Source organism: Malus sylvestris, chromosome 10 (assembly GCF_916048215.2).
Source record: "Malus sylvestris chromosome 10, drMalSylv7.2, whole genome shotgun sequence".
Classification (NCBI taxonomy): domain Eukaryota; kingdom Viridiplantae; phylum Streptophyta; class Magnoliopsida; order Rosales; family Rosaceae; genus Malus; species Malus sylvestris.
Window position 1 is genome coordinate 35,410,601 of NC_062269.1, and position 13,599 is coordinate 35,424,199.

General features: G+C 36.2%; 2 protein-coding genes across 4 annotated transcripts; one reads left to right on the top strand and one right to left on the bottom strand.

The window, feature by feature from the left end:
- The first annotated feature begins 53 nt into the window (after positions 1-53).
- LOC126587965 (vacuolar protein sorting-associated protein 2 homolog 2) lies at positions 54-4,207 on the top strand. Its single transcript, XM_050253082.1, has 11 exons — positions 54-203; positions 431-475; positions 848-882; positions 968-1,018; positions 1,569-1,673; positions 1,762-1,833; positions 2,007-2,078; positions 2,306-2,386; positions 2,483-2,518; positions 2,619-2,776; positions 3,973-4,207. Exons 1-11 carry the CDS (start codon positions 170-172, stop codon positions 4,031-4,033), a joined length of 750 nt encoding a protein of 249 aa, XP_050109039.1. The 5' UTR covers positions 54-169; the 3' UTR covers positions 4,034-4,207.
- Positions 4,208-4,656: 449 nt separating this feature from the next.
- On the bottom strand, positions 4,657-12,209 carry LOC126587952 (beta-amyrin 28-monooxygenase-like). 3 transcript variants are annotated; one of them, XM_050253067.1, is made up of 3 exons: positions 10,995-12,209; positions 5,487-5,496; positions 4,657-5,358 (listed from the first exon to the last, which is right to left on the bottom strand). In XM_050253067.1, the coding sequence occupies exons 1-3, from the start codon at positions 11,931-11,933 to the stop codon at positions 4,874-4,876; spliced, it is 1,434 nt and encodes a 477-aa protein (XP_050109024.1). In that variant the 5' UTR covers positions 11,934-12,209; the 3' UTR covers positions 4,657-4,873. The 3 variants fall into 3 exon arrangements, with proteins under 3 accessions (XP_050109024.1, XP_050109022.1, XP_050109023.1); XM_050253066.1 differs by lacking the exons at positions 4,657-5,358; positions 5,487-5,496 and adding exons at positions 9,957-10,420; positions 10,681-10,868 and having other exon boundaries at positions 10,985-12,209; XM_050253065.1 differs by lacking the exon at positions 10,995-12,209 and having other exon boundaries at positions 5,487-6,534.
- Positions 12,210-13,599: the final 1,390 nt, after the last annotated feature.

Consider the following 13,599-nt stretch of genomic DNA (forward strand, 5'->3'; position numbering starts at 1 on the left):
ATGTGGATACGTGAGAACCGGGAACAAAAAGCACGCTCTCCTATAAAGCAGATTCAGAAGATTTTGCCCTGTTGTTTTGGTTTGTTTGGACTTTGTTGCCAAACTTTCTCAACTCCCCAAAAGTTCCCAAGTTCTCAACTCTGCTGGGTTCTCACTCACTCAGTCCACCATGAACATCTTCAAGAAGAAGACCTCCCCCAAAGGTTTCCTCTCTCTCTAGGGTTTCATTAGTTCTTTTCACTGATTAGGGTTTTTGCATTGCCACTGTGTTTGGTGGGTGAGGAAATGTGGAAGAAGAAATGGGTTCTTTTTATTTTTGGTTCTCAGAGTTTTTGTGGGGTTTTCTAGTTTTTGCAGATTTATTATTGCTGGTTGTCTGTTTGGTTAAATTTGTGAATGCATTTGTTAAATTGGTTGAGTATTTGAACAGAGGCTCTCAGGGAAAGCAAAAGAGAAATGAGTGTTGCTACAAGAGGTGTGTTTTCTTCTCTTTATATTGTTTGAATTTGCTTCAAAATTGCTGATGATATGAAATGCTTGTTTTATTTTGTCTATTGAATCTCTGCAAATTTAGTTTCCTGTCATTTCCTTGGATTTGTGTATAAAAACGAAAAAACATGCTATCAATTGTTCCTTTTAATTTCCATGCTTTTCATGGTTTGCTTCGTTATTTGTCGGGAATCGGAGGAGCTCAGAATCTACAATTTCTTCAATCACAAAGTTCCAAACTTTTTCAGTGTACTGCAGCTAAAATTATGTATTACTCTTGGTTGGAGGCAACAAATTGAAACTACAACATTTAGTGGTTTAACTTGTTTTTCTACCCTGCTCCCATTTTCTCTTACAGGTATTGAACGTGAGATCGCATCTCTTCAGTTGGAGGTACATGTTACAATTACCCTGAACCTTCTGATTGATTATGTTTTCTGCTGCTTCCCTCAGCGTCCTCATTGTTTCTGCATTTCAGGAGAGGAAATTAGTGGCGGAGATCAAGAAAACGGCTAAAACTGGTAACGAGGCAAGTTTACTATTCCGTTTAAGTTACTCTTTCCTCGTACTAGTTAATATGGGAATTAGCTGTATTCACTTCCAAGGGGCGATCGGCCTCATCGTATAGGTTTGCAACCTTGAAGATCAAAAGTATGCAGCTCAACATATTTTTCACAATATGATTTGGATGTGTTGATTAGTATTACCTTACCACGTCTTTTGAATTTAGTTCTTTTATTTCAACCATTTGACTTTTAAGACAATTTCTTGCACGTAGATTGATGCCGGAGTAGCCATCCAAAACTATATTAGGAGAAAACTAACCTACATAAATTTGCTCCATTACCGATACATTACCAAACTGAGCTGACTTGTTTTCCAATGTTACTCTGTGGAATTTGACAAACTATGAGAGGATGATCCTTTACACGAATAGATACTGCATACCGCATACTATATGTAGATGGATGAATGTTCTGCAGGTTAGCTTGTGCAGTAAGCTGGCAAAACCCTGTCAGTCATGTTGTTGGACCTAATCATTCATTTTTAACATTGAATTATCAACAAGTTTTATCCAGGCTGCCACCAAAATCCTTGCTCGTCAACTCGTTAGACTACGTCAACAGATTACTAACTTGCAAGGAAGTCGTGCCCAAATAAGAGGTGTAGCTACCCATACACAGGTCAGCATTGTATGCTTTGAATTAAGTTAAAAGATTATGATAGGCGAGCAACTGTCTGAGTGTCGGTATCCTTGCAATATGTTTGCAGGCATTGTATGCAAGCACTTCTATTTCCACAGGCATGAAAGGTGCAACTAAAGCAATGGTGGCAATGAACAAGGTATAGATATCAAGAGAATTTCAGATGATTAAAAATTTGCAGATTTACTAGTTATTACCATGTAATAGTCCTTTAAACTTTATTATTATTAATTGATTTTCTTATTTGGAATCATCTAGACCAGCTCTTGGAATTAACCAAGTATTGTTGTCATTATCTATTTCTCTTTTCAGCAAATGGAACCTGCAAAACAAGTTAAAGTGATCAGAGAATTCCAGAAGCAGGCAGCACAAATGGATATGACGGTAATACTTATAGTTTCTGGTAATAATTTCTTGGTTAATTCAATGTTGGTTTTAATCAAATGAACACACAACTTGAACCTACCATGTCCGAAGGAAATTACGCTCGCCATTTTCCTCCCTGATTGTTCTACTGTCATGTTCGAGAATGCACATGTGTAAAATATGACATCCTATTGTCATCTATGCGCATATGTGTAAAATATGACATCCTATTGTCATCTATGCAGATAGAAATGATGTCAGAGTCTATTGATGAAACCTTGGACAAAGATGAGGCTGAAGAGGAAACAGAGGAGCTCACCAACCAGGTGGAGTATCGGCATCCTTATAGTAGTTTTGTTTTTCTTGTACAGGTATATCAGCATTATCTTATTAATCCAGAACTCAAATATTTCATTTTTCAGGTGCTCGATGAGATTGGTGTTGATATTGCATCGCAGGTTGGTGCTTTGAGATTGATAGCTCACATGAGTTTGCTTGTTTTTCTTTTTTGTTTTAAACCAACTACTGCTTTTTGATTCTTGTTCTCGTTCCTTACAGTTATCTTCAGCTCCAAAAGGCAGAATTGCATCGAGAACTACTGTAAATGTAGCTCCGAGGAATGCTGAAAATGTCGCTTCAAGGAATGCTGCTGAAAATGTAGCTTCAAGGAATGCTGAAAATGTAGCTCCAAAGAATGCTGCAAATGTTGTTAACAGGTATGTTCATTGACTATTAGAAACACCAAATGATTTTTCCTTCTTTAGAACTCAGTAATTTGTGTCATGATTAGGATTTCAGAAGTTTATATTTTGTATTTAGCAGTGGACTGAATTGTTTGATTTTTCGAAGTGAAAAGCACCTGTACTGAAAATGATTCATAAGCGCGTAAGAAAGTAGGTGGACATAACAGGTTGACATTACTTTTCTACATAGAAGGCATCATCATATTTTTACACGAAACTGTTGCCAACAGGTTGACTTTTTTTTAAATTAAAGGCATCATCAGATATTTACACTAAACTGTTGCTAACTTGCCTTAATAAACCAGTATTGCTTGAGTCAAATTCAGAAGATTGCTCACATCATCAGTACCTTTGAGAGGGCTTAAGCATGTCTATAGTTCACGACCGTTTTGGCGTGGTTTTCATAGAGTTGGTGCATTGTATCATATTGAAAGGTTACCTACAGTTGACTTTTTTCCTTATTTTGATAGATTGTTGTAGTAAAATGCTAGCATAAAGTAGGTGGACACAACAGGTTGATTTTTATAAACAAAAGGCATCATCAGATTTCTGTGAGAGTCTTCTGCCAACTTTCCATGATTAATTATCATTGCTCGAGTTTGAGTCGTAACTTGAAGAATGATTGTTCACATAGTCGATACCATTGAGGGGGTTAAGCATATCTGATGGTATCACTGAAGTTTGAAATTATTGACTTCCTTTCATATTTGGGTAGATGCTTTGAAAGTTGATTTGGTGCCAGAGGAAATTGATCAAAAGCCCATGTTTTGAAATTATTGATTTTCATTCGTTTTGGTTTTGTTTTGAAATCTCGTTTGGATCGGATATTTTATTAGATTCAATGTATGTTGAAGTAAGAAATGAATCCCAACTTTCAAATTATGTGCAACTGGAAAGGATATTGATGGATTAGTCATGAAGAAAACTTATTTCTTTCAGTTTCCACAAGTTAGTAGGATTGGACGGGATTCCTTCATGACTAATGCATTCCTTCAAAGGTATCATTAGATTTCTACGACAAACTGTTGCCAACTTGCCATGATAAACTAGTATTGATTGAGTTTGAGTCGTAAGTAGAAGAATAATATGCTCACATGATCAAAACCATTCTGGTCCGTTTTCATGTGGTTTCCATATAATATCTAACACTCTATCTTAACTGTATGCAGTTCTGAATCATCTGACGTTGAGGATCTTGAGAAGAGGTTGGCCTCTCTGCGACGTTTGTGATCCCGCCAAGCATGCGGTGCGCAGATCCTGATCATCATAATCATAGTACATCTGTTCGTGTAAATTTAATCAAATTACAAAGCAAAACCATATAAAAGAAGAATATATTGTAATAATAGTAGGATTCCCTGGATGATATATTTGTTTCAGCAACTATTTGGATTGGATGGAGAACTTGAACAAAAATTTGTAGCAGGTGGTCAATATTTAAACTTTGGTAGGCCAACCATGGCAAACTACTGTGGTATGGCAATTTTGGGTAGAAATTGCTAGGAAGCCATTAACTAACGTGCTATTAACATCAAATGGCTTGTTTGAACAGTCCTATCTTTTTTCTTTTTTATGTTAATTACGAGCGATATTAGTTATCTAAGCTAGACTAAATAGGGGGCTAATTTAGGTGGCCAACCTTGGCAACTAAGTATGAGCTCGTTTGGTTGTGCTTTTTAAATGATTGAAAATGTTTTTAGGGAAAATATTTTTGGGTTCTAAAAGCACTTTAAGTGCTTTCTACAAGAAGCATCAGTTATGTGCTTCTTTCAGGAAGCACTTTTAAGTGCTTTTTTTCAGGATTTACTAGTATTCTTACCAAGGATTGTTTTTAAAAATATTTCACCAAAAGCTTTTTCAGTCATTTTAAAAACACATCCAAATAAGCTCTATATTAATCGGAAGGAGCGCTAATTTTTACATTAGCTCTCCTACTTCAACATGAAATTTACAAAATTGAAAAGGGGTTATTGATGAAGACATGATATTGCGATTCCTCATTACATTAAGGGGAAAAAAGGAATATGATATTTGAAAGCAGAGAACACAGTTCACGGTTTGATTGCTTGTCTAGTGACGTCGAAGGCGAACTGGAAGCCCTTTCTCTGGTGTTGGCATCATATCACCTGTGATCTTCTCCTTGGGAAACAGAACTTCCCATTCGAACCTCTTCACCACGTTGTGAACGAAAGTGAGTATCGCTAGACGAGCGTACTCTTTCCCGGGGCACATTCTTGGCCCTCCTCCAAATGGAACAAGTGTGAAAGCCGGGAATGCGTTTAGGTCCTCATATCTTGATGGATCAAACTTTTCGGGGTTGGGGAAGTACTGTGGGTTCATGTTTGTTGTACTCACTGTCCAATATACCTTCCAGCCCTTCGGGATGGTGTAACCGGCATAGGTAAAATCTGTCAAGGCCTCTCTGAATGTCCCCTGAAGTGGCGGTGTGAATCTCATCACTTCATACAACACATTCCACGAGTACTTCATTTTGTTGATGTCTTCCCACTCCAAAAAGTCTCCTGGCTTCTTCGAGTCTGCAATCTCCTTGTGCTCTGAATTCAACAAGAAAAATCAAATTTTAGCACCAAAAAAATGTGACCAATATTCCCCAAGTTCAATAGGCAAGACCAAAATTAATGAAATGAAGTAGAAATGTTAAGTTGGAGTGGTTGGTAATTACCAGCTAGGACCTTGGCATAAATGTTTGGCCTCTCTCCAACATATTTCATGAAGAAAGTCATAGCAGTGGCCACAGTGCTATATCCTGCAGTCAATAAACCCATGATCTTGTCTGCAACCTCAGCCTCGGGCATGTGTTTACCGGATGGATCACTAGCCACGATCATATGTGACAATATATCATGCATGGGACCTCCTGCGGCCATTGCAGCCTTCTTCTCCTGAATCACAATCCTCAACTCCTTTCGCAGCGCATCGGCTGCTTTGGTTGCCTTATAGAATGTTGTTCCTGGGAAGTTGATAATAAGTGAATGCATCCCAACAGTAACATCATCAAAATTGCTCACCAGCCTTGCGATTCGCTCGGAATCGTCGATCCCCAAGAAGAATCTGCAGGCAAGACTTAGAGTGAGTGTCTTGGCCAAAGGGTAGACCTTGACCTCATCTTTGCCTTCCCAATAGGCCTTCATCTGCTCCTGAGTGATAGAGTCCATTTTCCCCAAGTACCTCACCAATGCTTCCGGCTTCAAAAACCCCGGCGATCTTATAACTTTCGATTCTTCATCGCGAGAAGGTTGTGCCACAGCGGGGGCAGCAGAAGCAGTGGGGGCGGCAGCCTTGTATGATCGAAACATCTTTTGCATCGAATGTGGTCGAAAAGCTGTGAAGTACTTTTGTTCATTGGAGAACAGAAATTTGTGTCCATTAGGACCACAGATCACTGCAGTTTTCTCTCCAAGAATATAGGTCTTGAAGATGTCAGGAGAGTACTTCCTCATCCTCTTGAACACAAAATTTTCCGGCTTCCCGAACAAGAACTCGATTGATTCACCCACAATAGGCCACCCCATGCTCCCTGGTGGAAGGTTTTTTCCATCATCTGATTTGCCCTTGAGTGCAAAGATGGTAAAGGCTAAGAAAGCAGCACCCACAGAAAATATAAGGTAAAGGGTCTCCATGGCTGGAATTTGGTGCTGATCAAGGCTCAAATTTCTTATCAGAGACTGATTGAAGTTAGCAAGAGGAGTGGTGTGTAGGAAGCTTGGAAAGTTGGGGTTTTATAGGGAAAGATCCGACGGTGTCAACACTTTGATTTAGCCGTAGCACACCAAAGGTGACAAGCTTAAAATATTATTCAGAAAGGATGGCTTGGTTTGACATAAATAAAATATTCAAACTTCACATGCGGTATATATTCATACAAAAACGCATAGTTACTTGCTCCATTGAATGTATAGATACCAACCCTTGGTTTATTGTAAATGCAATTTATTCTGATACATGCAGTCTGTTTGGTTTGCTTTGTGTAACATGTTTAATTAATTAATCAATTAATTAATAGAGTTTTACTGTTTTTTTTTACTTTTTTTTAACAAACGATATTATCTACACTAAAAAGGAGGGGTGGGTTTAATCTCACAATGGGCTAGCAGCAATGTGGTTCAAATTCGCCTTTTGACAAGAATCAAACCTAAAACCTCTCACTTACAAGTGAAAAAGAATATCACTAGACCGTAGTACTAAGTGACTTACTTTTTATTAAAGCAAACATGTCTTGCTCAAACAATTGATGCCTAGCATTTTTATTCCACTTACATGGAATCAACCGGTAACTAAGTTAATAAGTGACTAAGAGCATTCACCTTTTCAGCGGAAGTTTTGTGTTTCTCCCAAATAGTCCAAACATATATTGCCAAATTTGGTTGCCTAATAAACTGATTAGTTAATACCACCAATATGAAATGGGACACATATTAGAATCTTTGGGGATGGGGGATAAATAATAAAAAAACAACAGGTACCATGTTCTCCAATCCACAAGTGTAAATTGCCCTTCTAAAGAGGCCTCTCCCAAAATTTATTGCTAGGTGGTCCTTCAATTTTCTTTTTCTCATTGTAAACTGACTACTCCTGGTTCCTGTTCCAAACATCTTCATCCCCAAAATGCATAACTGCATCAAGAAATGCTGAAAAAGTGGTGGGAAGGAATTTGCAGATGTTAGCAGTTAAGTGTTCATGAAAGGGTTTATGGCCACAGCTGAAACCTTTTGCTGGAATTCTCTACTTAACTACTGCATTACTAAATTGGCTTTATAAAAGATATTCCATAATTGGTTTTATAAAAGATCTTCAGGGACTTTCGATTACACATCTACTCATCTGTATCTTCGTTATTCATCTAAGTGTTAGCTTAAGATTGTTGAGTATCAATCTCACATGCATATAGTTATACGTAATTGGGCTACTCTCTATAACCTCATCTTTCTTCAAGACCTCATGTCTGCTTGGAAGCTCGTTTTGATTGGAGATTCCATTCCGAATCGAAAATTTCCGTTCTAAGTCTAAACATTTCCAATTTCGAAAATTTCCAAAAAATTTAGATGGCAATTGAAATGTACCTATTCGATCTAAAATTTCGAAATTTCTCAAAACTTAGTACATAAAAAAATTATGCTTTATTTTGTATTTTGTATATTTAATTATATTTATTTTATATTAAAATAAAAGAATAATCATACGCACTATTTATTATGTCTAATATGATTTTATGTCATATACACATGTACCGACCTACAAATATAGTAAAAATGGTGGATATATAAATGTTTGAAAATTTTCAAAGTCTTGCAAAATGTAGGAAATTCGAATTATGTTCTGAAAATTCCGAGATAAAATCAATTCTGTAATTTCAATAATCCCAAATTCTGAAATTATAATTTATATCTTATTCTAAAACTTTTTTGGATTGGCATTGGAATGCTTGTTTCTAATCTGGTCTGATTGAAAATCACCCATAGGTGTAACACTTAAACTGTAATAGTCTTTAGGTTTTTGATTTTTTTGTTTTTGTTTCTTTTTTTCCAAGTAGTCTTATACGGTTTTGGCAAAAAAAGAAAAAACATAGGTTTTATTTTTATTTTTTATGCAACGATATGTTTGCACTAGGTGAATAAATAAATTAGTTTTGAATTTGTCATTCAAGATATTCGAACTTAAAATCTTTCATTATAAAAACTTAGGACTCTTTAAAGATACAATGATATATTTATAATTTATACTAAACAGTGGAGAAATTAACTATCATTTATCCACATCTCATGATTTAGGTGTGAAATTCTTCGACTCCCTTCTACTAAAAGAGTACACATGGGTTATGGAATTTTTCTCTAGAGTGCATGTGTGAAACCCAGTTATATAATTATAAATATTAATATTGAATTGCCAAGGTACTAAATATCTCATACATTATCGAAAAATCCATAAAATTAGGTTATCCATACCCGAAAGGATGTGAAGCAATATTTTTCTAAGATCTTTTTCAGAAATTTCAGAGACATTTTGATAATATTGATTGACTGTTTTGATAATATTTTGATAATTTGGTGCAATATCGGGCAAAATTAGAAGCAATATCTTTCTAAGAGATTACCATTTCCAAACATAATTTATATGTTTTATATCTAGTTTTTAATATTTTTATACTAATATTTCCATCAATATTTATATATCTTTCTATAATTTCTACATTTAGCCTACCGAAATTGAATCTTTGGGTGTTACATGCACCTCCTGAAAAACAGTCCCCCGGCAATTGAAAAGTTTTCGACCCAAACAAAAGAAGTAGAAATCAAAGTACGCAGTGAGGACTACCCAGCCCGCATACGTTAAAAATTGCCCATTCTTTAGCAGGGAAATTTTATATTTGGTCAACATTCAATTGAAAGTCAACTTTAGTTGGCCAAGGGATCCCATGATCTACAACAATCAACAGGGGATTAAACCCACTACAAGCATGTCAGTAAATGGACACATGTGGTACCCGTTCAGGAATTTTATTGTTGTTATCTTACTTGAGCAAATTCATTTTCCGATCATTGTTTGGTCACTTGAGTATTATACCCAATTAACATCTATGTACTGTTTGAGATGATGAATGACATACCAATCTAAAAAAAAAAGTAAATGGTATTTTATGGATTGCTATTTAACTGAGGAAAGAAGAAATAACTTTCTTAATTTGATACAACTGATACCTTATCCTAAAAATTTAATCAAATTACATAACTTGAACGCTGAAGCTAGAGCATATACTTTAATTACTTGACTAGATCCGATGTCGACAACTTCGTTAATTTAAAGATCACATGACTTGTCTAGTTTGAAGATAGTAGAATGTTATTGATTTTTGTCTTTGTTCAATTCATTTCCCACCTCTGTGAAAGTGATGCCCAGGCTGTGCTGAAAGTGATGCCCTGCCCAAGTCCCCAAATATAATTAACACCAAAGAGTCTCGAAATATATGATTCTTTTTTTTTACTACATTCATATTTTTATTGTAAAGAGATGAGAAGTTCGGCTAAGTCATACAGTAGGCAGCTTAATTTGGTATCGAATTCGTCATCTACGATATTCGAATCTAAAACCTTTCACTTCCAAGTGAAGATGAATGTTACCAGATCATAGTACTAAATGACTCGAAATATATGTTTATTATCTCTTCTAATTCAACTTCAAATATACAAATAGAAAACAGGTAATGGATAGCATAGTATTGCACTTTCTCACTACATGCAGGTAAAAAAAAGAGCCAAGTATTTCCAAGCTGAGAAAAAAAAAATTAAAAACAATATGAGATGCCTAGTGACGGGTAAGGCGAACTGGAAGTCCTTTCTCCGGTGTTGGCATCATGTCACCGGTGATCTTCTCCTTAGGAAATAACACTTCCCATTTGAACCTCTTGACCACGTTGTGAACGAAAGTGAGAATTGCTAGGCGAGCGTACTCTTTGCCTGGGCACATTCTTGGCCCTCCTCCAAATGGAACGAATGTGAATGCTGGGAATGCATTTAGGTCATCGTATCTTGATGGGTCAAACTTTTCTGGGTTGGGAAAGTACTCTGGGTTCATGTTTGTTGTGCTAACAGTCCAATAGACCTGCAAAATAATATAAATAATAACTTAATTTCAATCAAAGAAGCTATTAGGTCACCAAATTAAGCTGAATAATTTTTTGACACTACTTGGCTGCAAATTAGTTGCTGACCCGTATACTAAAGTGACTACTTATAAAAACTACAAAAAGAAAAGTGTTTGGGCGTACGTCAAGTTATGTTTTGTTTAAGCGCTGTAAATAATTACATGTAAGGATCCAAGTATTATCATGTTTTCAGGGCAGTAAAAAATTTGTGACACACCTTCCAGCCCTTTGGGATGGTGTAACCAGCATAGGTGAAATCAGTCAAGGCTTCTCTGAATGTCCCCTGAAGTGGTGGAGTGAATCTCATCACTTCATACAACACGTTCCATGAGTACTTCATTTTGTTGATGTCTTCCCATTCCAAAAAGTCTCCTGGCTTCTTGGAGTTTGCAATCTCCATTTGCTCTGTAATTCCACAAGACAATTAATTTTAACATAAAAAAATAAACCCCAAATCTCCAAATCCAATTTGGTAATCACAAAAATTATATAGAAATTAAGGTGAAGTGATTAGTATTTACCAGCTAGAACCTTGGCATAGATGTCTGGCCTCTCTCCAACATATTTCATGAAGAAAGTCATGGCAGTAGCCACAGTGCTATATCCCGCTGTGAGCAAACCCATGATCTTATCTGCAACCTCAGCCTCAGGCATGAGTTTGCCAGATGGGTCACTAGCCGCAATCATGTGTGACAATATATCATGCATGGGACCTCCTGCGGCCATTGCAGCCTTCTTCTCCTGAATCACAATCCTCAACTCCTTTCGCAGCGCATCGGCCGCTTTAGTTGCCTTGTAGAATGTTGTTCCTGGGAAGTTGATAATAAGTGAATGCATCCCAACGGTAACATCGTCAAAATTGCTCACAAGCCTTGCAATTCGCTCGGGTTCGTCGATACCCAGGAAGAATCTGCAAGCAAGACCTAGAGTGAGGGTCTTGGCCAAGGGGTAGACCTGGACCTCATCTTTTCCTTCCCAATAGACCTTCATCTGTTCCTGAGTGATAGAGTCCATTCTCCCCAAGTACCTCACCAATGCTTCCGGCTTCAGAAACCCTGGAGATCTTATTACTTTCGCTTCTTCATCACGAGAAGGTTGTGCCACAGCAGGAGCAGTGGGGGCCGCAGCCTTGTATGATCGAAACATCTTTTGCATCGAATGTGGTCGAAAAGCTGTGAAGTACTTTTGTTCATTGGAGAACAGGAATTTGTGTCCACTAGGACCACAAATAACTGCAGTTTTCTCTCCAAGAATATAGGTCTTGAAGATTTCAGGAGAGTACCTTCTCATCCTCTTGAACACAAAATTTTCCGGCTTCCCGAACAAAAACTCGATTGATTCACCCACAATAGGCCACCCCATGCTCCCTGGTGGAAGGTTTTTGCCATCGTCTGATTTGCCCTTGAATGCAAAGATGGTAAAAGCTAATAAAGCAGCTCCCAAAGATAAAACAAGGTACAGGGTTTCCATGGTTTTGGCTCAAATCTTCAAACCCAAGTCTCAAACTGTATGAAGAGTTTGGTTGCACTTGGCCAAAGCAGTAGTGATGTTTCGGGAGCTTGGAAAGTTGGGTTTATACTGTGTTAAGTCTAATAAACTGGATTATTAATCTTAATGTGACCACCATGATTAATTAGCACGCCAAGGTTGAACGTTCAACCATAAAAATGTGTTTCACATAAGTTTTTATCCACAGATTCTTCTGTGCATAGATGCCAAGGCTTGGCAAATTGTAATCTTGCGATTTAATTTTTCTGAGTTTTTGTTTTGTTAATTTTTGTACATTTTTTCTGGCTCTTTATGAGAAATTTTATAATGTAATCGGAATACAAGGTGGCATATTATGTGTCATTGTACAAATAGTATGATATGTGTGTTAAAAAGTTAATAACTTAAAAAAATACAATTTTTCACCACTTACATAAAAACACGTGGTGTAATATCTGTATTCTCGTTACAATAAAAAATTTCTCCATTACTTGGTCGTCTATTTGCCAAGTCTTGTCTTCATATTAGTCCACTCGTATGCGTATTGCTTGCCAACCAAGATGGCACTCGCGCCGGTCATCATTTCATAGAAAAAAGTGGACTTTCTCCAAATACACGGTGCCAACTGCCAAGGTCATCACTAGCTTTTTAAAGTGGCGAATTAAGGGTTTTGCCAAATGGGACTCTTATTAGGGGGAAACATTTAAAACTAATCAAAGTTTAAAAACTTTATATTGTAACTATATTCACTCCCTAACTAGGATAATACTTGCATTCCCCTCTCGAGAATAAGCTCATTCTCCCACTTACAAATAATGTATTTTCAACATAGAAATTTCATAATTGGAGCCGTTTAATATCTTAATATTTAGTTGAAAATCTTCCCTACAAAAAAAAATAATAATAATAATTTGAATCGGTGATCGTTTAGTAATCCAAATGTATCAAATAAATCAACAATGTAGGTACTAAATAACATATTCATGATGAACCGTTTATTTATTAGATACATTTGGATGACTAAATGATTGTTGATTCAAATGATTTTTTGTAAAGATGATCTCAAATGAAAATGAAGAGATTGAACAGTTCCTGTTATGAAATTGTAACATTGAATATACGTTATTTGGAAATCTTGAGAAGAAGAGATTTCATAATTGATTTCCTCTCTCATGCCTTATTAAATAAAGAGCAAAGCCTCGCTCCTTAAGATTGAGGAGAAGCTCATCTTCAATTCATTGAATAGCCGATTTACAAAAATAGAAAGTAAATTTAATTGGGGAAATTTTATTTAAACCTATTTAACTTTATTTTTACACCAACTTAAATTTTAAATGTTAATGGTCTATTTATCCTATTGCATAATTACTATTAAGTACAAAATGAAATTAATAATAAAACTCAAATTTATCAATAAACCCAAACACTGTAATTAAACACTACAATCACTCTTTGTTTATTCTACGTTCATTCTGGCTAAAACCCTAATAGCTCTCATAGAGAAAAATAAGTTTTTTTTTTATTGATGGATGGTGATTTTGAAGTTTTGAATCCTCCAACCAAGGTATGACTCAATTTATGAATTTTTTGTTCGTTTGATTTCAATTTTTTAGTGTAGAAGTTACTTTGCTGTAATTTTTTTCAACAA

What these genes read in the sequence shown, in the direction of transcription:
- LOC126587965 (XM_050253082.1), top strand. Translation starts at nt 170, where the DNA reads ATGAACATCTTCAAGAAGAAGACCTCCCCCAAAG. An exon ending in TCGCATCTCTTCAGTTGGAG is followed by an intron (nt 883 to 967) that starts GTACATGTTACA and finishes TCTGCATTTCAG; the next exon opens with GAGAGGAAATTAGTGGCGGA. An exon ending in GTGTTGATATTGCATCGCAG is followed by an intron (nt 2,519 to 2,618) that starts GTTGGTGCTTTG and finishes CGTTCCTTACAG; the next exon opens with TTATCTTCAGCTCCAAAAGG.
- LOC126587952 (XM_050253065.1), bottom strand. Translation starts at nt 6,444, where the DNA reads ATGGAGACCCTTTACCTTATATTTTCTGTGGGTGCTGCTTTCTTAGCC. An exon ending in TTATGCCAAGGTCCTAGCTG is followed by an intron (nt 5,359 to 5,486) that starts GTAATTACCAAC and finishes TGTTGAATTCAG; the next exon opens with AGCACAAGGAGATTGCAGAC.